General features: G+C 52.6%; 1 protein-coding gene across 1 annotated transcript in view; it reads right to left on the bottom strand.

Moving 5' to 3' along the window:
* LOC140193635 (protein kinase C alpha type-like) overlaps positions 1 to 24,371 on the bottom strand; it is a 138,445-nt gene that overhangs the window by 92,866 nt on the left and 21,208 nt on the right. The window contains exon 4 of the mRNA XM_072250795.1: positions 17,387 to 17,498. Within this exon, the coding sequence (XP_072106896.1) occupies positions 17,387 to 17,498 (112 nt within the window). The remainder of the gene's footprint in view (positions 1 to 17,386; positions 17,499 to 24,371) is intronic.

Raw genomic sequence — 24,371 nt, 5'->3', positions numbered from 1 at the left:
GTGTAGAGACACACGGGGGGGGATGACATATCACGGTGTAGAAACACACGGGGGGAGATGACATTTCACGGTGTAGAAACACACGGGGGGGATGACATCTCACGGTGTAGAAACACTGGGGTGGGATGACATCTCTCGGTATAGAAACACACGGGGGGGGATGACATCTCACGGTGTAGAGAAACACTGGGGGGATGACATCTCACGGTGTAGAGAAACACGGGGGGGATGACATCTCACAGTGTAGTAACACACGGGGGGTGAATGACATCGCACGGTGTAGAAACACACGGGGGGGGATGACATCTCATGGTGTAGTAACACACGGGGGGGATGACATCTCACAGTGTAGAGACACACGGGGGGGGATGACATATCACGGTGTAGAAACACACGGGGGGAGATGACATTTCACGGTGTAGAAACACACGGGGGGGGATGACATCTCACGGTGTAGAAACACTGGGGTGGGATGACATCTCTCGGTATAGAAACACACGGGGGGGGATAACATCTCACGGTGTAGAGAAACACTGGGGGGATGACATCTCACGGTGTAGAGAAACACGGGGGGGATGACATCTCACAGTGTAGTAACACACGGGGGGTGAATGACATCGCACGGTGTAGAAACACACGGGGGGGGGATGACATCTCACGGTGTAGAAACACCCGGGGGGGGATGACATCTCACGGTGTAGAGAAACGGGGTGGATGACATCTCACAGTGTAGAAACACACGGGGGGTGAATGACATCTCACGGTGTAGAAACACACGGGGGGGGATGACATCTGACGGTGTAGAAACACACGGGGGGGGATGACATCTCACGGTGTAGAAAAACACGGGGGGGATGACATCTCACAGTGTAGAAACACACGGGGGGTGAATGACATCTCACGGTGTAGAAAAACACGGGGGGGATGACATCTCACAGTGGGGAAACACACGGGGGGGGCATGACATCTCACAGTGTTAAAACACGCGCTGGGGATGACATCTCACAGTGTAGAAACACACGGGGGGGGTGATGATATCTCACAGTGTAGAAACACACGAGGGGGGATGACATCTCACGGTGTAGAAACACACGGGGGGAATGACATCTCACAGTGTAGAAACACACGAGGGGGGATGACATCTCACGGTGTAGAAACACAAGGGGGTGGGATGACAACTCACGGTGTAGAAAAACACGGGGGGGATGACATCTCACAGCGTAGAAACACACGGGGGGGGCGATGACATCTCACAGTATAAAGACACACGGGAGGGATGACATCTCACTGTAGAAACAGACGGGGGGGGGGGAATGACATCTCACGGTGCCGAACACACGGGGGGGGGAATGACATCTCACAGTGTAGAAACACACGGGGGGGGGATGACATCTCACGGTGTAGAAACACACGGGGGGGGGGATGACATCACACGGTGGTGGGGTGACATCCAACGGTGTAGAAACACACGGGGGGGATGACATCACACGGTGTAGAAACACACGGTGGTGGGGTGACATCCAACGGTGTAGAAACACACGGGGGGGATGACATCTCACGGTGTAGAAACACACGGGAGGGGGATGACTACTCACAGTGCAGAGACAAACGGGGGGGATGACATCTCACATTGTAGAGACACACGGGGGGGAAGACATCTCACGGTGTAGAAAGACACGGGGGGGATGACATGTCACAGTGTAGAAACAGACGAGGCGGGATGACATCTCACGGTGTAGAAACACAAGGGGGTGGGATGACAACTCACAGTGTAGAAACACACGGGGAGGATGACATCTCACAGTGTAGAAACACAAGGGGGTGGGATGACAACTCACGGTTTAGAAAAACACGGTGGGGATGACATCTCACGGTGTAGAAACACACGGGGGGGATGACATCTCACAGTTTAGAAACACACGAGGGGGGATGACATCTCACGGTGTAGAAACACACGGGGGGAATGACATCTCACAGTGTAGAAACACACGAGGGGGGATGACATCTCACGGTGTAGAAACACACGGGGGGAATGACATCTCACAGTGTAGAAACACACGAGGGGGGATGACATCTCACGGTGTAGAAACACAAGGGGGTGGGATGACAACTCACGGTGTAGAAAAACACGGGGGGGGATGACATCTCACAGCGTAGAAACACACGGGGGGGGCGATGACATCTCACAGTATAAAGACACACGGGAGGGATGACATCTCACTGTAGAAACAGACGGGGGGGGGGAATGACATCTCACGGTGCCGAACACACGGGGGGGGGGAATGACATCTCACAGTGTAGAAACACACGGGGGGGGGGATGACATCTCACGGTGTAGAAACACACGGGGGGGGGGATGACATCACACGGTGGTGGGGTGACATCCAACGGTGTAGAAACACACGGGGGGGATGACATCACACGGTGTAGAAACACACGGTGGTGGGGTGACATCCAACGGTGTAGAAACACACGGGGGGGATGACATCTCACGGTGTAGAAACACACGGGAGGGGGATGACTACTCACAGTGCAGAGACAAACGGGGGGGATGACATCTCACATTGTAGAGACACACGGGGGGGAAGACATCTCACGGTGTAGAAAGACACGGGGGGGATGACATGTCACAGTGTAGAAACAGACGAGGCGGGATGACATCTCACGGTGTAGAAACACAAGGGGGTGGGATGACAACTCACAGTGTAGAAACACACGGGGAGGATGACATCTCACAGTGTAGAAACACAAGGGGGTGGGATGACAACTCACGGTTTAGAAAAACACGGTGGGGATGACATCTCACGGTGTAGAAACACACGGGGGGGATGACATCTCACAGTTTAGAAACACACGAGGGGGGATGACATCTCACGGTGTAGAAACACACGGGGGGAATGACATCTCACAGTGTAGAAACACACGAGGGGGGATGACATCTCACGGTGTAGAAACACAAGGGGGTGGGATGACAACTCACGGTGTAGAAAAACACGGGGGGGATGACATCTCACAGCGTAGAAACACACGGGGGGGGCGATGACATCTCGCAGTATAAAAACACACGGGAGGGATGACATCTCACTGTAGAAACAGACGGGGGGGGGAATGACATCTCACGGTGCCGAACACACGGGGGGGGGTGAGTGACATCTCACAGTGTAGAAACACACGGGGCGGGGGTGACATCTCACGGTGTAGAAACACACGGGGGGGGATGACATCACACGGTGGTGGGGTGACATCCAACGGTGTAGAAACACACGGGGGGGATGACATCTCACGGTGTAGAAACACACGGGAGGGGGATGACTACCCACAGTGCAGAGACACACGGGGGGGATGACATCTCACCGTGTAGAGACACTCGGGGGGGATGACATCTCACGGTGTAGAAACACACGGGGGGGATGACATCTCACAGTGTAGAAACACACGAGGAGGGATGACATCTCACGGTGTAGAAACACAAGGGGTGGGATGACAAATCAGGGTGTAGCAACAGAAAGGGGTGGGATGACAACTCACGGTGTAGAAAAACACGGGGGGGATGACATCTCACAGCGTAGAAACACACGGGGGGGCGATGACATCTCACAGTATAAAAACACACGAGGGGGATGACATCTCACTGTGTAGAAACACACGGGGGGGGGGGAATGACATCTCACGGTGCCGAACACACGGGGGGGGGGAATGACATCTCACAGTGTAGAAACACAAGGGGGGGGGATGACATCTCACGGTGTAGAAACACACGGGGGGGGATGACATCACACGGTGTAGAAACACACGGTGGTGGGGTGACATCCAACGGTGTAGAAACACACGGTGGTGGGGTGACATCCAACGGTGTAGAAACACACGGGAGGGGGATGACTACTCACAGTGCAGAGACAAACGGGGGAGATGACATCTCACATTGTAGAGACACACGGGGGGGAAGACATCTCACGGTGTAGAAACACACGGGGGGGATGACATGTCACAGTGTAGAAACAGACGAGGCGGGATGACATCTCACGGTGTAGAAACACAAGGGGGTGGGATGACAACTCACGGTGTAGAAACACACGGGGAGGATGACATCTCACAGTGTAGAAACACACGGGGGGGCGATGACGTCTCACAGTATAAAAACACACGAGAGGGATGACATCTCACAGTGTAGAAACAGACGTGGGGGGGGGGATGACATTTCACGGTGTAGAAACACACGGGGAGGATGACATCTCACAGTGCAAAGACACACGGGGGGGATGACATCTCACGGTGTAGAAACACACGGGGGGGATGACATCCCACAGTGTAGAGACACACGGGGGGGGGGGATGACATCTCACAGTGCAGAGACACACGGGGGGGAATGACATCTCATAGTGCAGAGACACACGGTGGGGATGACATCTCACGGTGTAGAAACACACGGGGGGGATGACATCTCACAGTGTAGAAACACACGAGGGGGGATGACATCTCACCGTGTAGAAACACAAGGGGGTGGGATGACAACTCACGGTTTAGAAAAACACGGGGGGGATGACATCTCACAGCGTAGAAACACACGGGGGGGGCGATGACATCTCACAGTATAAAAACACACGAGGGGGATGACATCTCACTGTGTAGAAACACACGGGGGGGAATGACATCTCACGGTGCCGAACACACGGGGCGGGGGGGGGGGGGGAATGACATCTCACGGTGTAGAAACACACGGGGGGGGGGATGACATCACACGGTGTAGAAACACACGATGGTGGGGTGACATCCAACGGTGTAGAAACACACGGGGGGGATGACATCTCACGGTGTAGAAACACACGGGGGGAAAGACATCTCACAGTGTAGAAACACAAGGGGGGGGGATGACATCTCACGGTGTAGAAACACACGGGGGGGGGATGACATCACACGGTGTAGAAACACACGGTGGTGGGGTGACATCCAACGGTGTAGAAACACACGGGGGGGATGACTACTCACAGTGCAGAGACACACGGGGGGGATGACATCTCACAGTGTAGAGACACTCGGGGGGGATGACATCTCACGGTGTAGAAACACACGGGGGGGATGACATCTCACAGTGTAGAAACACACGAGGGGGGATGACATCTCACGGTGTAGAAACACAAGGGGGTGGGATGACAACTCAGGGTGTAGAAACACACGGGAGGGGGATGACTACTCACAGTGCAGAGAGACACGGGGTGGATGACATCTCACAGTGTAGAGACACACGGGGGGGATGACATCTCACGGTGTAGAAACACACGGGGGGGATGACATGTCACAGTGCAGAAACAGACGAGGCGGGAAGACATCTCACGGTGTAGAAACACAAGGGGGTGGGATGACAACTCACGGTGTAGAAACACACGGGAGGGATGACATCTCACAGTGTAGAAACACACGGGGGGGATGACATCTCACAGTGTAGAGACACACGGGGGGGGGGAATGACATCTCACAGTGTAGAAACACAAGGGGGGGGGATGACATCTCACGGTGTAGAAACACACGGGGGGGGATGACATCACACGGTGTAGAAACACACGGTGGTGGGGTGACATCCAACGGTGTAGAAACACACGGGGGGGATGACATCTCACGGTGTAGAAACACACGGGAGGGGGATGACTACTCACAGTGCAGAGACAAACGGGGGGGATGACATCTCACATTGTAGAGACACACGGGGGGGAAGACATCTCACGGTGTAGAAAGACACGGGGGGGATGACATGTCACAGTGTAGAAACAGACGAGGCGGGATGACATCTCACGGTGTAGAAACACAAGGGGGTGGGATGACAACTCACAGTGTAGAAACACACGGGGAGGATGACATCTCACAGTGTAGAAACACAAGGGGGTGGGATGACAACTCACGGTTTAGAAAAACACGGTGGGGATGACATCTCACGGTGTAGAAACACACGGGGGGGATGACATCTCACAGTTTAGAAACACACGAGGGGGGATGACATCTCACGGTGTAGAAACACACGGGGGGAATGACATCTCACAGTGTAGAAACACACGAGGGGGGATGACATCTCACGGTGTAGAAACACACGGGGGGAATGACATCTCACAGTGTAGAAACACACGAGGGGGGATGACATCTCACGGTGTAGAAACACAAGGGGGTGGGATGACAACTCACGGTGTAGAAAAACACGGGGGGGGATGACATCTCACAGCGTAGAAACACACGGGGGGGGCGATGACATCTCACAGTATAAAGACACACGGGAGGGATGACATCTCACTGTAGAAACAGACGGGGGGGGGGAATGACATCTCACGGTGCCGAACACACGGGGGGGGGGAATGACATCTCACAGTGTAGAAACACACGGGGGGGGGGATGACATCTCACGGTGTAGAAACACACGGGGGGGGGGATGACATCACACGGTGGTGGGGTGACATCCAACGGTGTAGAAACACACGGGGGGGATGACATCACACGGTGTAGAAACACACGGTGGTGGGGTGACATCCAACGGTGTAGAAACACACGGGGGGGATGACATCTCACGGTGTAGAAACACACGGGAGGGGGATGACTACTCACAGTGCAGAGACAAACGGGGGGGATGACATCTCACATTGTAGAGACACACGGGGGGGAAGACATCTCACGGTGTAGAAAGACACGGGGGGGATGACATGTCACAGTGTAGAAACAGACGAGGCGGGATGACATCTCACGGTGTAGAAACACAAGGGGGTGGGATGACAACTCACAGTGTAGAAACACACGGGGAGGATGACATCTCACAGTGTAGAAACACAAGGGGGTGGGATGACAACTCACGGTTTAGAAAAACACGGTGGGGATGACATCTCACGGTGTAGAAACACACGGGGGGGATGACATCTCACAGTTTAGAAACACACGAGGGGGGATGACATCTCACGGTGTAGAAACACACGGGGGGAATGACATCTCACAGTGTAGAAACACACGAGGGGGGATGACATCTCACGGTGTAGAAACACAAGGGGGTGGGATGACAACTCACGGTGTAGAAAAACACGGGGGGGATGACATCTCACAGCGTAGAAACACACGGGGGGGGCGATGACATCTCGCAGTATAAAAACACACGGGAGGGATGACATCTCACTGTAGAAACAGACGGGGGGGGGAATGACATCTCACGGTGCCGAACACACGGGGGGGGGTGAGTGACATCTCACAGTGTAGAAACACACGGGGCGGGGGTGACATCTCACGGTGTAGAAACACACGGGGGGGGATGACATCACACGGTGGTGGGGTGACATCCAACGGTGTAGAAACACACGGGGGGGATGACATCTCACGGTGTAGAAACACACGGGAGGGGGATGACTACCCACAGTGCAGAGACACACGGGGGGGATGACATCTCACCGTGTAGAGACACTCGGGGGGGATGACATCTCACGGTGTAGAAACACACGGGGGGGATGACATCTCACAGTGTAGAAACACACGAGGAGGGATGACATCTCACGGTGTAGAAACACAAGGGGTGGGATGACAAATCAGGGTGTAGCAACAGAAAGGGGTGGGATGACAACTCACGGTGTAGAAAAACACGGGGGGGATGACATCTCACAGCGTAGAAACACACGGGGGGGCGATGACATCTCACAGTATAAAAACACACGAGGGGGATGACATCTCACTGTGTAGAAACACACGGGGGGGGGGAATGACATCTCACGGTGCCGAACACACGGGGGGGGGGAATGACATCTCACAGTGTAGAAACACAAGGGGGGGGGATGACATCTCACGGTGTAGAAACACACGGGGGGGGATGACATCACACGGTGTAGAAACACACGGTGGTGGGGTGACATCCAACGGTGTAGAAACACACGGTGGTGGGGTGACATCCAACGGTGTAGAAACACACGGGAGGGGGATGACTACTCACAGTGCAGAGACAAACGGGGGAGATGACATCTCACATTGTAGAGACACACGGGGGGGAAGACATCTCACGGTGTAGAAACACACGGGGGGGATGACATGTCACAGTGTAGAAACAGACGAGGCGGGATGACATCTCACGGTGTAGAAACACAAGGGGGTGGGATGACAACTCACGGTGTAGAAACACACGGGGAGGATGACATCTCACAGTGTAGAAACACACGGGGGGGCGATGACGTCTCACAGTATAAAAACACACGAGAGGGATGACATCTCACAGTGTAGAAACAGACGTGGGGGGGGGGATGACATTTCACGGTGTAGAAACACACGGGGAGGATGACATCTCACAGTGCAAAGACACACGGGGGGGATGACATCTCACGGTGTAGAAACACACGGGGGGGATGACATCCCACAGTGTAGAGACACACGGGGGGGGGGGATGACATCTCACAGTGCAGAGACACACGGGGGGGAATGACATCTCATAGTGCAGAGACACACGGTGGGGATGACATCTCACGGTGTAGAAACACACGGGGGGGATGACATCTCACAGTGTAGAAACACACGAGGGGGGATGACATCTCACCGTGTAGAAACACAAGGGGGTGGGATGACAACTCACGGTTTAGAAAAACACGGGGGGGATGACATCTCACAGCGTAGAAACACACGGGGGGGGCGATGACATCTCACAGTATAAAAACACACGAGGGGGATGACATCTCACTGTGTAGAAACACACGGGGGGGAATGACATCTCACGGTGCCGAACACACGGGGCGGGGGGGGGGGGGAATGACATCTCACGGTGTAGAAACACACGGGGGGGGGGATGACATCACACGGTGTAGAAACACACGATGGTGGGGTGACATCCAACGGTGTAGAAACACACGGGGGGGATGACATCTCACGGTGTAGAAACACACGGGGGGAAAGACATCTCACAGTGTAGAAACACAAGGGGGGGGGATGACATCTCACGGTGTAGAAACACACGGGGGGGGGATGACATCACACGGTGTAGAAACACACGGTGGTGGGGTGACATCCAACGGTGTAGAAACACACGGGGGGGATGACTACTCACAGTGCAGAGACACACGGGGGGGATGACATCTCACAGTGTAGAGACACTCGGGGGGGATGACATCTCACGGTGTAGAAACACACGGGGGGGATGACATCTCACAGTGTAGAAACACACGAGGGGGGATGACATCTCACGGTGTAGAAACACAAGGGGGTGGGATGACAACTCAGGGTGTAGAAACACACGGGAGGGGGATGACTACTCACAGTGCAGAGAGACACGGGGTGGATGACATCTCACAGTGTAGAGACACACGGGGGGGATGACATCTCACGGTGTAGAAACACACGGGGGGGATGACATGTCACAGTGCAGAAACAGACGAGGCGGGAAGACATCTCACGGTGTAGAAACACAAGGGGGTGGGATGACAACTCACGGTGTAGAAACACACGGGAGGGATGACATCTCACAGTGTAGAAACACACGGGGGGGATGACATCTCACAGTGTAGAGACACACGGGGGGGGATGACATCTCACAGTGCAGAGACACACGGGGGGGGATGATATCTCATAGTGCAGAGACACACGGTGGGGATGACATCTCACGGTGTAGAAACACACGGGGGGGATGACATCTCACAATGTGGAAACACAGGAGGGGAGATGACATCTCACAGTGTAGAAACACACGGGGGGGGATGACATCTCACGGTGTAGGAACACACGGGGGGGGGATGACATCACACGGTGTAGAAACACACGGTGGTGGGGTGACATCCAACGGTGTAGAAACACACGGGGGGGATGACATCTCACGGTGTAGAAACACACCGGAGGGGGATGACTACTCACAGTGCAGAGACACACGGGGGGGATGACATCTCACAGTGTAGAGACACTCGGGGGGGATGACATCTCACGGTGTAGAAACACACGGGGGGGATGACATCTCACAGTGTAGAAACACACGAGGGGGGATGACATCTCACGGTGTAGAAACACAAGGTGGTGGGATGACAACTCAGGGTGTAGAGACACACGGGCGGGATGACATGTCACAGTGTAGAAACACACGGGGGGGATGACATCTCACAGTGTAGAGACACACGGGGGGGATGACATCTCACAGTGCAGAGACACACGGGGGGGGATGATATCTCATAGTGCAGAGACACACGGTGGGGATGACATCTCACGGTGTAGAAACACACGGGGGGGATGACATCTCACAATGTGGAAACACAGGAGGGGGGATGACATCTCACAGTGTAGAAACACACGGGGGGGGGATGACATCTCACGGTGTAGGAACACACGGGGGGGGATGACATCACACGGTGTAGAAACACACGGTGGTGGGGTGACATCCAACGGTGTAGAAACACACGGGGGGGATGACATCTCACGGTGTAGAAACACACGGGAGGGGGATGACTACTCACAGTGCAGAGACACACGGGGGGGATGACATCTCACAGTGTAGAGACACTCGGGGGGGATGACATCTCACGGTGTAGAAACACACGGGGGGGATGACATCTCACAGTGTAGAAACACACGAGGGGGGATGACATCTCACGGTGTAGAAACACAAGGTGGTGGGATGACAACTCAGGGTGTAGAGACACACGGGCGGGATGACATCTCACGGTGTAGAAAAACACGGGGTGGATGACATCTCACAGTGTAGAAACACACGGGGGGGGCGATGACATATCAGAGTGTAAAAACACACGGGGGGGATGACATCTCACGGTGTAGAAACACTCAGGAGGGGGATGACATCTCACGGTGTAGAGACACACGGGGGGGGATGACATCTCACGGTGTAGAAACACACGGGGGGGGGGGGATGACATCTCACAGTGTAGAAACACACGGGGGGTATGACATCTCACGGTGTAGAAACACCCGGGGGGAGCATGACATCTCACGGGGTAGAAACAGACGGGGTTGGGGATGACATCTCACGGTGTAGAAACACACGGGGGGATGACTTCTCACGGTGTACAAACACACGGGGGGGGGATGACATCTCACAGTGTAGAGACACTCGGGGGGGGGATGACATCTCACAGTGTAGAGACACACGGTGGGGGATGACTACTCACAGTGCAGAGGTACACGGGGGGGCGATGACATCTCACAGTGTAGAGACACACGGGGTGATGACATCTCACGGTGTAGAAACAGACGGGGGGGTGAGATGACATCTCACGGTGTAGAGACACACGGGAGGGGGATGACATCTCACGGTGTAGAAACACACGCGGGGAATGACATCTTACAGTGTAGAAACACACGGGGGAGATGACATCTCACTGTGTAGAGACACACAGGAGGGGGATGACATCTAACTGTGTAGAGACACACGGGGGGTGGGATGATATCTCACAGTGTAGAAACACACTGGGGGGAATGACATCTCACGGAGTAGAGACACACAGGAAGGGGATGACATCTCACGGTGTAGAGACACACGGGGGGTGGGATGACATCTCACGGTGTAGAAACACCCGGGGGAGATGACATCTCACGGTCCCAAAACACACGGGGGGGGTGGATGATATCTCACAGTGTAGAAACACACGGGGAGGATGACATCTCACGGTGTAGAAACACACGGGGGGGAGATGACATCTCACGGTGTAGAGACACACGGGGCGGGATGACATCTCACAGTGTACAGACACACGGGGGGGGATGACATCTCACGGTGTAGAAACACACTGGGGGGAATGACATCTGACGGTGTAGAGACACACAGGAGGGGGATGACATCTCACGGTGTAGAGACACACGGGGGGGGGATGATATCTCACAGTGTAGAAACACACGGGGAGGATGACATCTCACGGTGTAGAAACACAAAGGGGGTGATGACATCTCACGGTGTAGGGACACACGGGGGTGGATGACATCTCACGGTGTAGAGAAACACGGGAGGATGACATCTCACGGTGTAGAAACACACGGGGGGGGATGACATCTCACGGTGTACAAACACACGGGGGAGAGATGACATCTCACAGTGTAGAGACACACGGAGGGGTGATGACATCTCACAGTGTAGAGACACACGGGAGGGGGATGACTACTCACAGTGCAGAGACACACGGGGGGGATGGCATCTCACAGTGTAGAGACACACGGGGGGATGACATCTCACGGTGTAGAAACACACGGGGTAGATGACATCTCACAGTGTAGAAACACACGAGGGGGGATGACATCTCCCGTCTAGAAAAACTCGGGGGGGATGACATCTCACAGTGTAGAAACACACGGGGGTGGCGATGACATCTCACAGTGTAAAAACACACGGGTGGGATGACATCTCACGGTGTAGAGACACACGAGGGGGATGACATCTCCCGGTGTAGAAACACACGGGGGGGGGCGATGACATCTCACAGTGCAGAAACACATGGGGGGAATGACCTCTCACGGTGTAGAAACACACGTGGGGGGAGACGACATCTCACGGTGTAGAAACACACGGGGGAGAGATGACATCTCACTGTGTAGAGACACACGGGGGGGGGATGACATTTCACAGTGTAGAGACACTCGGGGGGGGGGGATGACATCTCACAGTGTAGAGACCCACGGTGGGGGATGACATCTCACGGTGTAGAAATACACGGGGGGAATGACATCTCACAGTGTAGAAACACACGGGGGAGATGACATCTCACTGTGTAGAAACACACGGGGGGGATGACATCTTACGGTGTAGAGACACACAGGAGGGGGATGACATCTCACGGTGTAGAGACACACGGGGGGTGGGATGACATCTCACGGTGTAGAAACACCCGGGGGGATGACATCTCACGGTGCCGAAACACACGGGGTGGTGGATGATATCTCACAGTGTAGAAACACACGGGGGGGAATGACATCTCACAGTGTAGAGACACACGGGGGGGATGACATCTCACGGTGTAGAAGCACACGGGGGGGATGACATCTGACGGTGTGGAAACACACGGGGGGGGGATGAAATCTCACGGTGCCGAAACACACGGGGGGGAATGACATCTCCCAGTGTAGAAACACACGGGGGGGCTGACATCTCACGGTGTAGAAACACGCGGGTTGGGGGGAGATGACATCTCACGGTGTAGAAACACACGGGGGGGATGACATCTCACGGTGTGGAGACACACGGGGTGGGGATGACATCTCACAGTGTAGAAACACACGGGGGGGTGGTGGAGATGACATCTCACGGTGTGGAAACACACGGGCGGGAGATGACATCTCACGGTGTGGAAACACACGGGGAGGGATGACATCTCACGGTGTGGAGACACACGGGGGTGCATGACATCTCACGTTGTAGAGACACACGGGGTGGGGATGACATCTCACAGTGTAGAAACACACGGGGGGGGGGGATGACATCTCACGGTGTAGAAACACAAGGGGGGGATGACATCTCACGGTGTAGAAACACACGGGGGGGATGACATCTCACGGTGTAGAGACACACGGGCGGGATGACATCTCACGGTGTAGAAAAACACGGGGGGATGACATTTCACAGTGTAGAAACACACGGGGGGGGCGATGACATCTCACAGTGTACAAACACACGGAGGGAGGATGACATCTCATAGTGTAGAAACACACGGGGGGATGACATCTCACGGTGTAGAAATACACGGGGGGGAATGACATCTCACTGTGCAGAGACACACGTGGGTGGATGCCATGTCACGGTGTAGATCACAGTCGGGGGGGATGACATCTCACGGTGTAGAGACACACGGGAGGGGGATGACATCTCACTGTGTAGAAACACATGGGGGGGGAATGACATCTCACGGTGTAGAAACACACGGGGGGGATGACATCTCACGGTGTAGATACACACGCGGTGTCATGACATCTCACGGTGTAGAAACACACGGGGGGGAATGACATCTCACGGTGTAGAAACACACGGGGGCGATGACATCTCGGTATAGAAACACACGGGGGGGCGATGACATCTCACGGTGTAGAAACACACGGGGGGGGATGACATCTCACGGTGCAGAAACACACGGGGGCGGATGACATCTCACGGTGTAGAGTCACGCGGGGGATGACATCTCACAGTGTAGAGGCACACGGGGGGGATGACATCTCACAGTGTAGAAACACACGGCGGGGGGATGACATCTCACAGTGTAGAGACACACGGGGGGGATGACATCTCACGGTGAGGAAACACACGGTAGGGGGATGACAACTCACGGTGTAGAAACACACGGGGGGGGATGACATATCACGGTGTAGAAACACACGGGGGGGGATGACATCTCACGGTGAGGAAACACACGGGCGGGGGATGACATCTCACGGTGTAGAGACACACGGGGGTGATGACATCTCACAGTGTAGAGACACTTTTTTTTTTAACAAAATTCTTTATTACAAATGTCGGTGCTATACAATATTTACAAACCCAGTGAATAACACATTTACTACACTACAAACAGACAATACATGTTAAACCAATATATTGCCATCCTCATCAATGATGGCATTTACACCCCGCGGAGCCCAACGGTCCCGGAACATCTCGACGGTCGCCGTGGACTGTGCGTATTCCTTTTCAATGTTCACCCGGGCTCGAACATACCCCCTAAACATAGCCAGGCAGTCCGCCCGGGAAGAACCTCCTGCCACCCTTTTCCAGGAGCCACGGATGGCAATTTTTGCCAGCCCCAGGAGCAAGTTGACAAGGACATCCTCATCCCTCTGTGCCCCCCTCATTACTGGATGACCATATATGAATAGGGTGGGACTGAAATGCAACCAGAAGGCGAGAAGCAGCCCACGCAAATACGCGAAAAGGGGCTGCAGCCTCACACACTCCACGTACATATGGTACACGGTCTCCTCCAGCCCGCAGAAGTGACACGCGGCTGGGAGATCCGTGTACAAACTAAAGAACTTATTGCAGGGCACCGCTTTATGCAGCACCCTCCAGCCGAGATCCCCAAGGTGCATGGGAAGGACTCCCTTGTAGAGGGACTTCCACTGGGGACCCCCCTCACCTCCAGGTGGAAAGACCGACCGCCATGGCGTGTCGGGACGGTGGACAAATGCTAGGAAGTGGAGAGTGTGGAGCAGCAGCCCATAAAGGTACCTCCTGCCTGCATCCCTGAATGGGATTGTGGATGTTGATGAAAGACGGCTCAAGTTGTGTGGATTCGTCTCTCGGGTAAGGCTGCGGGGCCTGGGCCCGACGAGCAGCTCAGCCCGAGTCGTTCCACACACCTGAGCCGCACTGACATCCCTTGAGACAGGGCAAGGGTCGGCCAGGACCCCGCCCTCTGCCAGAGGAGGGGATTCCCGGCCTGAGGCAACCATGTTCCAGACTCTCAGTAGGTCCTGATAGAAGCCGGGCAGCCTCTGCAAAGCAGCACGGCTGACGCCCGCCGGTGGTAGCTGCATATCTTCGGCAAGACAGCAGCCCCTCCGGAGGAAGAAAGTCGCCAACACGTGCCACCTGGGAGGGTGCTCGGCGTACAGGAATCTCAGCAGCGTCCTGAGGCGGAGAGCCGCCAGTCGTGTGCGTACACACACCAGCGACTGTCCGCCCTCTCCTTCTGGGAGACTCAGAATCGCTGCAGAGACCCAGTGCTTCCTGTCTCCCCAGAAGAAGTCCACTAGCTTCCTCTGCATTCTTGCGACAAAAGGGGCAGGGGGGGGGCCAAGGTGACCATCCGGTACCACAACATGGAGGCCACCAGCTGGTTTATGACCACCACCCTGCCTCGATAGGAAAGCACCCTGAGAAGGCCTGACCAGCGCCCTAGCCGGGCCATGACCTTTGTCTCCAGGTCCTGCCAGTTCGCCAGCCAGGTCTCCCCAGAAGGACTCAGGTAGACTCCCAGATAGAGGAGACGTCTGGTGCTCCACTCAAAAGCTCTCATCTCCTCCGGCAGGGAGTCCACCTGCCACTGGCCTACTAAGAGTCCGGAACATTTCGCCCAGTTGATTCTGGCGGAGGATGCCGCCGAGAAAACATCTTGGCACTCGCGCATCCTCCGCAGGTCACAGGGGTCTGTCATCATGAGGAGTACGTCATTGGCGTAGGCCGAGAGGACGACCCCCATGTCCGGTTCGCGCAGAACCAGACCTGTCAGCCTTCGCCGAAGAAGGCCGAGGAATGGCTCGACACAGATCGCATACAGTTGACCGGACATGGGGCACCCTTGACGCACTCCTCTTCGGAAGTGGATAGGTCCTGTCAATGATCCATTAATTTTAACTAGGCACTCTGCGGCAGAGTACAGGAGCCGAACTCGGGCCACAAAGTGTGGTCCGAGCCCAAAAGCCTGCAGGGTGCCCACCAGGAAACTGTGGTCCACCCGGTCAAAAGCCTTCTCCTGGTCAAGAGAAAGAAACGCTGCCGGGGTCCCAGTCTCCTGGAGTAGGTGGATCAGGTCCCGTACTAGGTGGACATTGTCCTGGATGGAGCGGCCCGGGACTGTGTAAGATTGGTCAGGATGGACCACCAGTCCAATTACCGAACCCAGACGGTTGGCCATTGCCCGGGCGAAGATCTTGGAGTCCACGCACAAGAGGGAGACCGGCCGCCAGTTCTTTAGCAGGCGGAGGTCTCCCTTCTTGGGCAGTAGGACCACAACAGCTCTCCGCCATGAGAGGGGCATTTCTCCGGTGGCTAGGCTCTCCCCTAGGACAAGGCTGTAATCATCCCCCAGGACATCCCAAAAAGCCTGATAAAACTCAACACTCAGTCCATCCAAACCAGGGGACTTGCCCCTCCGGAGTTGCCGAAGGGCAGTGGACAGCTCCTCCCGAGTCAGGGGGGCATCCAGACGCACTGCGTCCTCTGGGCTGACCTTCGGCAAAGGTCACGGTGTAGAGACACACGGGGGGTGGGGGGGGGAGATGACATCTCACAGTGTAGAGGCACACGGGGGGGATGACATCTCAAAGTGCAGAAACACACGGGGGGGGAGATGACATCTCACAGTGTAGAAACACACAGCGGGGGAGATGACATCTCACAGTGTAGAGACACACGGGGGGGATGATTACATCTGAGAGCCTGGAATGCAGTGAGGGTTACACGTCGCTGACAAGGAACAGACAGTTTAGGGTGTGTGTCTGTGTTTGTGCTTGAGTTAAACTTCTCTGACAGGGAACAGACAGTCTGGTGTGTGTGTGTTTGTGAGAGTGTGTATTTGTCAATGACAGAAAGAGAGTGGGTCTGTCTTTGCATATGTGTCTGTGTGTGTGTTGGTGTGTGCGTCATTCCGAGTGTTGGAGTTTGTGTGTGAGTGTGTGAGACCGTGCGGGGGCAGTCTGATGGTGGGTGTGTGGTTGATGCCGCTGCGGAGCAACAGAAAATGGAAGATTTGGGACTCACTGTTACACTTCATGCCCTGGTGCACCAGACCATACAGCAACGAGCCACAGTGATCGCAGAACGTGGGGCTGCTGTACGTGTGAACTTTGAACTTGTGCTTATTCCGGGGATCCTAGAGAGAATAAAATTAATTTAAAAATAAACAGCAGAACGGTGAATGTATTAACTTCTGCAGATCTGAACACACAGTTGTAACCTCTCCCCGGCAGACAGTACGCCGTGTCAACAGACCTTTGTAACTTCTCCCCGTGTGATTGTTCCCTATGTGAACAGTGACGGTTGTAACCTGTCCCCAAGTGAGGTTTATAGTGACTGCCCGCACCCGTCGACAGGTCAGGAATAAAACCGATTCTTTTCATTTTTGAAGGCATTGAGAATTTGGATAAAATGTACAGAGACAGGACACTGTCAATGGCAACACTCTTCACTTTGTTGATACTCCGTGGGATTTCTGGGTCCAAGTCAATATCTCACTGAAAGTGGCCACACAATTAGACAGGGCGTTAAAGAATGTGGACGGCCCATTTTCTTCGTCGTTCAGTGTGTCAATTTCTTGTGTCGGGAATTCACACTGCAGCTGTGCAAATCTCGGGTCAGACTGCACAGCATTCGGAGTGTCGTGTGCTGTGTAGTCGCCCCGTTTGAGGAAGGGTGTGGAGGCTGTAGAGTGGGTGCAGAAGAGGTTCAGTTCACTAGGACGCTGCCCGAGCTATCAGGAGAGATTAGATGAAGGGGTAGTGTTCTGTGGAGTGCTGTGTTCAGTTCTGGTCACCTGGCTACAGGAAGGATGTGGACTATAGAGAGTGCAGAGGAGATTTACAAGGATGTTGCCTGGATTGGAGAGCGTGCCTTATGAGAATAGGTTGAGTGAACTTGGCCTTCTCTCCTTGGAGTGACGGAAGATGAGAGGTGACTTGATAATGGTGTATCAGATGATGAGAGGAATTGATGGTGTGGGTAGTCAGAGGCTTCTTCCCAGGGCTGAAATGGCTAACACGAGGGGGCATAGGTTTAAGGTGCTTGCAAGTAGGTACAAGGAGGATGTCAGAGATATGTTGTTCTTCACAGAGAATGGAGGATGCTTGGAATGCAATACCAGTGACTTTTGCACGCCTCTGGTGGAGGCAGATACGTTAGATTCTTTTTTGAGATTCTTATATGGGTACATGGAACTTAGAAAAAATCGAGGGCTCAGCGGTAGGCAGTTTCTGGAGTTGATTACATGGCCAGCACAACATTGTGGGCCGAAGGGCCTGTACTGTGCTATAGATTTCTATGTTCTCCGGAGTGGTGGAGGCTGAAGAGAGACCTGATTGAGGTTTATAAGATTTTATGAGGCACAGATACAGGAGGTAGCTAGTTCCCTTCTCTCCAGGGCAGCGCTCTCTAATAGTTCCATTTCAGCACTTCAAGAAAACTTGCCCACCCTCCATGGACTCCCTCTACATTCCCTGCCACCTCAGTGAAGCAGCCGTCCTCACCTACATTCTCTCTTCTCCCCCCTGCCGTCGGGCAGAAGATACAAAGCTCGTCCTACCAGGCTCAGGGTCAGCTTCTACCCATCTGCTATCAGACTCCTGAATGGAGCTTCTGTCAGACAGACCCTTAGCCTGACAACCTGCCCTGTTATGATCTTGTAATTTATCGCTCACCTGCGCTGGACTTTTTCAGTAGCTCTTGCACTTTAAAGGCATCCGTTAGTCTTGCAAGACCGTGGATCTGCGCCTGGAAAGTCTTCACTTCTCTTCCAGGGCGCAGGCCTGGGCAAGGTTGTATGGAAGACCAGCAGTTGCCCATACTGCAAGTCTCCCCTCTCCACGACACCGTGCGAAGGGCATTAGGACCCATACAGCTTGGCACTGGTGTCGTCGCAGAGCAACGTGTGGTTAAGTGCCTTGCTCAAGGACACAACACGCTGCCTCGGCTGGGGCTCGAACTCACGACCTTCAGGTCACTAGTCCAATGCCTTAACCACTTGGCCACATGCCCACACTTTAATCTGCATGTTATTGTCCTTTGCTCTCCCTCAATGCACTGTGTGATTATTTAATCTGTATGAACTGTGTGCAAGACTGATCACTGGCTTCAGGAGAAGGAAACCAGGGGTTTGTGAGCCAGACATCACTAGGGGATCACAGATGGCGAGGGTCAGGAACTTTTAAGTTCCTCGGTGTTATCATTTCAGAGGACCTGTCCTGGGCTCGGCAATTGTGAAGAAAGCACAGCAGCACCTCTACTTCTTTGGGAGTTTATGAAGATCCAGCATGATGTCTAAAACTTTGACAAACTTTTGTGGACGTGTGGTGGAGAGTGTACTGACTGGTTTCATCACAACCTGGGATGGGAGCACCAATGCTCTTGAGTATAAAATTCCACAAAAAGGAGTGGATTACGGCACAGTCCATCACAGGAAAGGCCGTCCCAACTACTGAGCACATCTACAGGAAACTATCGGGAAGCCCCACCACCCAGGACACGCTGCTGCTGAAAGGAAGGAGGTACAGGAGCCTCAGGACTCACACAACCAGGTTCAGGAACAATTACTACCTGTCAGCCAACAGGCTCTTGAACCAAAGTGGATAATGTCACTCAACTTCAACTGCCCCATCTCTGAACTGTTCCTACAACCCACTGTGTGGACTCATTTTCAAGGGCTCCTCATCTCATGTTCTCAACATTTATTGATTATTTACGGAGTTTGTGGTCTTTTGTACACTGATTGTCTGCCATGTTGAATGTGGTCTTCCATTGATTCTATTGTTGTTCTTGGATTTATGTAGAAAAGGAATCTCAGGGTTGTATATGGTGACATACGTGAACTTTGATAATCAATTTACTTTGAACTTTGAACAATGTTTTCACTGTATCTTGGTATATCTGATAATGATGCCAATACTTATGTCTTGAAGGAGTGTCACAGCCTGAAATGTTGACTATTTGTTCCCTTCTGTAGATGCTGCCTGAGCTGCTGAGTTCCTCCAGCGTTTTGTTTGTGTCGTTCTGCATTTCCAGCATTGCAGAATCCCCTGTGTTTACCAATATCAGTTCTGATTTAAGCTGAGTGGGAGCAAATTCAAGGCAGTGGTGTGGGGCAGTTTCTTTTATACACAGAGAGGGGTGTGCTGTCAAAGGGTGGTGGTGGAGAGAGGCACGATAGAGGTGGTTAAAGACAGCCATGTGTACAGGAAAGAATTATAAATTAGAACAGATTGACATATTTATCATCATGTTTCACATTTAGAATTCTAAGTAATTCAATATATTGTTAAATTTCACATGACGTGTTTGAGCTTTCAATAAGCTGCATCTAACTTGCTCTACCAGACAAGCAGGATCAATGTTTCAACTTGTACAGTCATATGACCCACATAAACAAGTCTTTTAACCGAATCAATCCATGTTGACTGGGTTTCCCAGTGAGCTAGTCCTGTCTACCCACATCCCGATGTTAGCAGCTAATTAAACAGTCCCCTCCATGGGCCCTCGACCTCGTCATGGTCCTCGTACCCTACTGTCTGCCTGAGCTGTACTTCCTCTGAACTGGCACACTTCATTCCGCATTCTGTTATTGTTTTCCCTTGTTCTACCTCGATGCTCTGTGTAATGACTGATCTGTACCAACTGTATGCAGGACAAAGCTTTTCACCATATTTCAGTATGCGTGACAACAATAAACCAATTCTAACTCGGTTGGTCTACCTCAATGCACTCTGTAGTGACCACCTCATTATAGGAAGCTTTAGAGAGGGCGATTTACCAGGATGTTGCCTGAATTAGAGAGCATGTCTTATCAGGAAAGGTTGAGTGAGCTAGGGGTTTTTTCCTTTGGAGAAAAGGAGGATGAGGGTGACCTGATAGAAGTGTCTAGGATGAGGCACAGATCAAGTGCGCAGCCAGAGACTTTTTTCCCAGGTGGAAATGGTTAATATGATGGGGCATAGTTTTAAGGTGAACGGAGGAAAGTATGGGGGGGAGGGGAGATGTCAGAGGTGGTTTTTAACGTAAGAAAGTGGTGGGTGTGTGGAAGACTGCGAAGGTTGGTGACAGGGGCAGATGCATTAAGGAGATTTAAGACCCTTAGATAGGCACATGGATGGAGAAAAAATTGATGGTTAAGCGGGAGGGAAGGACAAGATTAATCTTGTAGGTTAAAAGGTTGGCACAACATCACAGGCAGTAGGTCCTGTGATCTGATCTGTATGAACAGTACAAAAGACAAGTTTTCATTCTCTCCAGGTGTATAAAACACATGACAATACCCCTCATATCCATACAGTTCTCTAGATTGCTTACAATTCAGTGTAAGGAGGAGGAGAAGATGGCGACGCGATGGCAGCGCGTGTGGCCTCTCCGGTGAATGATATCTGTTATCTGTCAAGTAGGGACCGTGCACAATTCTGATTTGATGGAGACGGACGTGAGAGTACGGAAGGACATCTGGAGAAACTTCTGAAATGCCCGCTTTGCTGCCGCTGCTACTGTGTGGTAACCAGAATCTCCGGAGCTGAAGGCCCCGAAATCCTCGGCTTTGTGTGTTTCAGCGGCCAGGCCAAGGTCGAAGGCGCTCGGCAGAGGATGGCGCTTGGGAGGCTGTATCGGAGAGGCTGGTCAGAGGCTCTAAGTTTTCGGACGGATGGACTCAGTGTCCACAGATCCCTGAAAGTTGCCTCACTGGTGGATAGGGTAGTTAAGAAAGCTTATGGGGTGTTAGCTTTCATAAGTCAAGGGATAGAGTTTAAGAGTCGCGATGTAATGATGCAGCTCTATAAAACTCTGGTTAGGCCACACTTAGAGTACTGTGTCCAGTTCTGGTCGCCTCACTATAGGAAGGATGTGGAAGCATTGGAAAGGGTACAGAGGAGATTTACCAGGATGCTGCCTGGTTTAGAAAGTATGCATTATGATCAGAGATTAAGGGAGCTAGGGCTTTACTCTTTGGAAAGAAGGAGGATGAGAGGAGACATGATAGAGGTGTACAAGATAATAAGAGGAATAGATAGAGTGGATAGCCAGCGCCTCTTCCCCAGGGCACCACTGTTCAATACAAGAGGGCATGGCTTTAAGGTAAGGGGTGAGAAGTTCAAGGGGGATATTAGAGGAAGGTTTTTTACTCAGAGAGTGGTTGGTGTGTGGAATGCACTGCCTGAGTCAGTGGTGGAGGCAGATACACTAGTGAAGTTTAAGAGACTGCTGGACAGGTATATGGAGGAATTTAAGTTGGGGGCTTGTATGGGAGGCAGGGTTTGAGGGGCCTGTACTGTGCTGTACTATGTTCTATGTATCTGCTGTGGTCGGCTGCTTCCAAGGTATCGGCAAGTTGACGGTGCGTGGAGGTTTATGGCAGGGAGTTCCTCCCTTTTGCCGCTGCTATCGGGGACTCGGGAGTTGATCGACTTGGGGACTTTTGAGACTTTATTTACTGTGCCCATGGTTTGTTCTTCATCAAATTATGGTATTGCTTTGCACTGCTGTAACTATATGTTATAATTATGTGGCTCTGTCAGTGTTAGTCTTTGGTCTGTCCTGTTTTCTGTGATATCACTCCGGAGAAACATTGTATCATTTCTTAATGCATGTATGCATTTCTAAATGACAATAAAAGAGGACTGAGTGTTCTCATAATCTAAATGTCACTAACAGTACCACGTCAGCCACTATTTCTTGCACTTCATTCCAAATATGCACTGCTTTGCATGCAGAAGCTGCCTGATGTCCCTACTAAACCTCTCGCCTTTGATTGTAAGCATGTACCGTTCATTTTTAGCCCTCCCTTCCTGGGCTGGCCTGACTTCAGTGGTTAGGAAAGCAGTTCTAAGGAACTCTAAAAAAAGATTTCCAGGAACCTGGAGATACATGACAAAGCAGATCAAAATCCACATGTTCTCAAGGTATTCTTTGAGGATGTAACAGGCAGGTTAAACGAAGCAGAGTCAGTGGGTGTTGCTTCCTTGGAATTTCAGAAAGCCTCTGCTAAGATCCTGCTTAGCAAAATACGAGCCCATGGTATTACAGGAAAGATACCGGCATGGATAAAAGATTGGCTGGCAGGCAGGAGGCATCGAGCGGAAATAAATGGGGCCTCTTCTGGTCAGCTGATAAAGACTAATTGTGTTCTGCATGGGTCAGTGTTGGGTCCACGTTTTAGACCATAAGATACGGGAGCAGAATTAGGCCATTCAGCCCATTGAGTCTGCTCTGCCATTCCATCATAACTGATTTAGTATCCCTCTCAACCCCATTCTCCTGCCTACTCCTTGTAACATTTGATGCCCTGACTAACCAAGTACCTATCGACCTCTACTTTAAATATACTCAATGATTTGGACTGCACAGCCGCCTGTGGTAATAAATTCCACAGATTTACTGCCCTCTGGTTAGAGAATTACTCCCTATCTCCTTTCTAAATGGATGTCCCTCTATTCTGAGACAGTGTCCTCTGATCCTAGATTCCCCCATTTTAGAAAACATTCTCTCCACATCCACTGTCTGGGCCTTTCAACATTTGATAGGTTTCAATGAAATCCCCCCTCATTCTTCTAAACACCAGCTAACAGAAGCCCAGAGTCATCAAACATGTTAACCCTTTCATTTCCAGAATCATTCTTGTGACCCTCTTCTTGACCCCACATCTTAGATAAGAGGCTAAAACTGTTCACAGCACGTGGGGTCTGACCAATGTCTCATAAAGCCTCAGCATCACATCCTCACTCTTATAGCCGAGTCCTCTCGAAATGAATGCTGTCATCACATTTGCCTTCCTCACCACTGACTCAAACTGCAAGTTAATCTTTAGGGATTCCTGCACAGATACTCCCAAGTAGGGTGCCGTGCACAATCCTGATTTGATGGAGGCAGACGTGAGAGCACGGAAGAACATCTGGTGAAACTTCTGAAATGCCTGCTTCACTGCCGCTGCTACTGTGTGGTCCAGAATCTCGGGAGGGGAAGGCCCCAAATCCTCGGCTTTGCTTGTCACTCGGCAGCC

This window comes from Mobula birostris, unplaced genomic scaffold (genome assembly GCF_030028105.1).
Source record: "Mobula birostris isolate sMobBir1 unplaced genomic scaffold, sMobBir1.hap1 scaffold_651, whole genome shotgun sequence".
In the NCBI taxonomy this organism is placed as follows: domain Eukaryota; kingdom Metazoa; phylum Chordata; class Chondrichthyes; order Myliobatiformes; family Myliobatidae; genus Mobula; species Mobula birostris.
Note: the sequence above shows the minus strand (reverse complement) of the source record. Positions and strands in the feature narration are given on the sequence as shown.